At 40.7% G+C, this 1708-nt stretch overlaps 1 protein-coding gene across 1 annotated transcript; it reads left to right on the forward strand.

Moving 5' to 3' along the window:
* Positions 1 to 629: 629 nt before the first annotated feature.
* LOC126595373 (F-box protein At5g07610-like) lies at positions 630 to 1454 on the forward strand. The gene is made up of 2 exons (XM_050261693.1): positions 630 to 911; positions 1038 to 1454. Exons 1-2 carry the CDS (start codon positions 630 to 632, stop codon positions 1452 to 1454), a joined length of 699 nt encoding a protein of 232 aa, XP_050117650.1.
* The last annotated feature ends 254 nt before the right edge of the window (positions 1455 to 1708 follow it).

The raw sequence follows: 1708 nt of genomic DNA on the forward strand, positions 1-1708 counted from the left end.
TTGATGCATGTATCTGTAATTATCATAAACGCTAATTATGCATGTGTTTACCATAGATGCTTAACCGTAGTTCATAGGAACTACCATAATGGATTAACCATGGTTAACATGAGTATAAATACTTTTAAGTAGTGGGTTTAAGTCACTATTCTTCCACCAGTAGATTATGCAGGTTAGTGAATTTTTCATGCAAATTCTGCCATTGTGAGAGTTGGTGAGTATCAACAGTCAAGTCTTAAGGCAACAAAAAGCACTTGCGAGTCTAATCAACTCGGCGGTGTTTGTGCGAGGATGGCGTCATTGACGAGAGGCTCATGAAAGAAAAGAGGTGCGAAGCAAGCGCAACTGCACTGATCGACTCCGTGGACTTCGTGAAAGATATGCTAATGCGGCTTCCGGCAAAGCGCATTCTCCAATGCAAGACAGCTTCCAAACATTGGTACTCTTTAATATGTTATCCTCTCTTTTTTGTAGAATATGCAAAAAGAAACTCGAACCCTCCGTTGGGTTTGATCATTAATGGTCGCACAGACCCACAACCTGAATTTTTCTTTGTTCCCCTTCAAGGCGAAATCAGGCCTCCTAGTTATCAAACCTTGCTTTGTAACCGCGAAATCAAAATTCAAAATATGTGTAATGGGTTGTTGTGCTGTGCTGAGCCTCACAAGGATGGCTCTGGGCCTACTTCTTATTTTGTTTGTAATCCTGCTTCTGGCCAAACCAGAACAGCTCTAGTTTTAGAACCTCAAGCCAACTTGAAATTAATAGCTGTGAACTTGGCTTTTGATCCACTGAAATCAGCCTTTTACAATCTGATTTTTGTTGCTGAAGAATCACTGTCTTTAGGGTCGCAGAAGATGATTAGGATCGACATCTACTCTTCCGAGACTCAATCTCGTAGACAAGTGCTGGTCTCTGTGCCTAGCAATGCAGGCTTTAAAAATGGGGTTTATTAGGATGGTGCTATTTATTGGTACCATCAGCAAAGGAACTCATTGTCCTATTTTGATATCGAGGTTTGGTACTACACTTGAAAGAATAGAAATGCCCCAGCTTGCAACCGGCGGGCTCACACGCAGGTTGATTATTTTGGACAGTCCGGGGGACGCTTGCTTTTTGTAGGAGTCTGCAGGCAGTTAAACACTCCCTTCAAGGTCTTTGAGCTGCAGCAAGACAGGTCCGGGTGGTTTTTGAAGTACGAGAGTGATTGCAGTACTCTGATTGGGAGGACAAGGGTTTGTCAGTTTTCAGTTGTGACGGTGCTTGATAGCGAAAGGGAAGAGGACATCAGTATTGTGGTGAAAGTACCAGGGGGTGTGATCCTGTATAATGTTAAGAAAAAGACCTCAAGGAAGCTCCGGGATCTGCTACAAGGTTGCCCTTGCAATTTTTGGACATGGAGTTACATGAGGGGTAAAGCCTACCAATGGACTGAGACCCTTGCCTCCATTTGAAAGATGTGTTTTTTCTTTTCAAATATTTAATTTTACCTTCTTACTTTTTTTATGATTATCAAATTTACAAATAGCAGTTCTCTTTTCTTTTTGTTTTTTTAAGTCTTTCTGTCATTATTCTTTTTTTTTTTTTTGGTCTGAGACTGCTACAAATTCTTCCTAATTAACACAACACAATAACTCATTCTTGTCAATTATGAGTTAACTTCAAGCTGTACACACAAACGTACACACAAACGCCGATCCTTTTTTTT

This window comes from Malus sylvestris, chromosome 13, assembly GCF_916048215.2.
Source record: "Malus sylvestris chromosome 13, drMalSylv7.2, whole genome shotgun sequence".
NCBI classification, from domain to species: domain Eukaryota; kingdom Viridiplantae; phylum Streptophyta; class Magnoliopsida; order Rosales; family Rosaceae; genus Malus; species Malus sylvestris.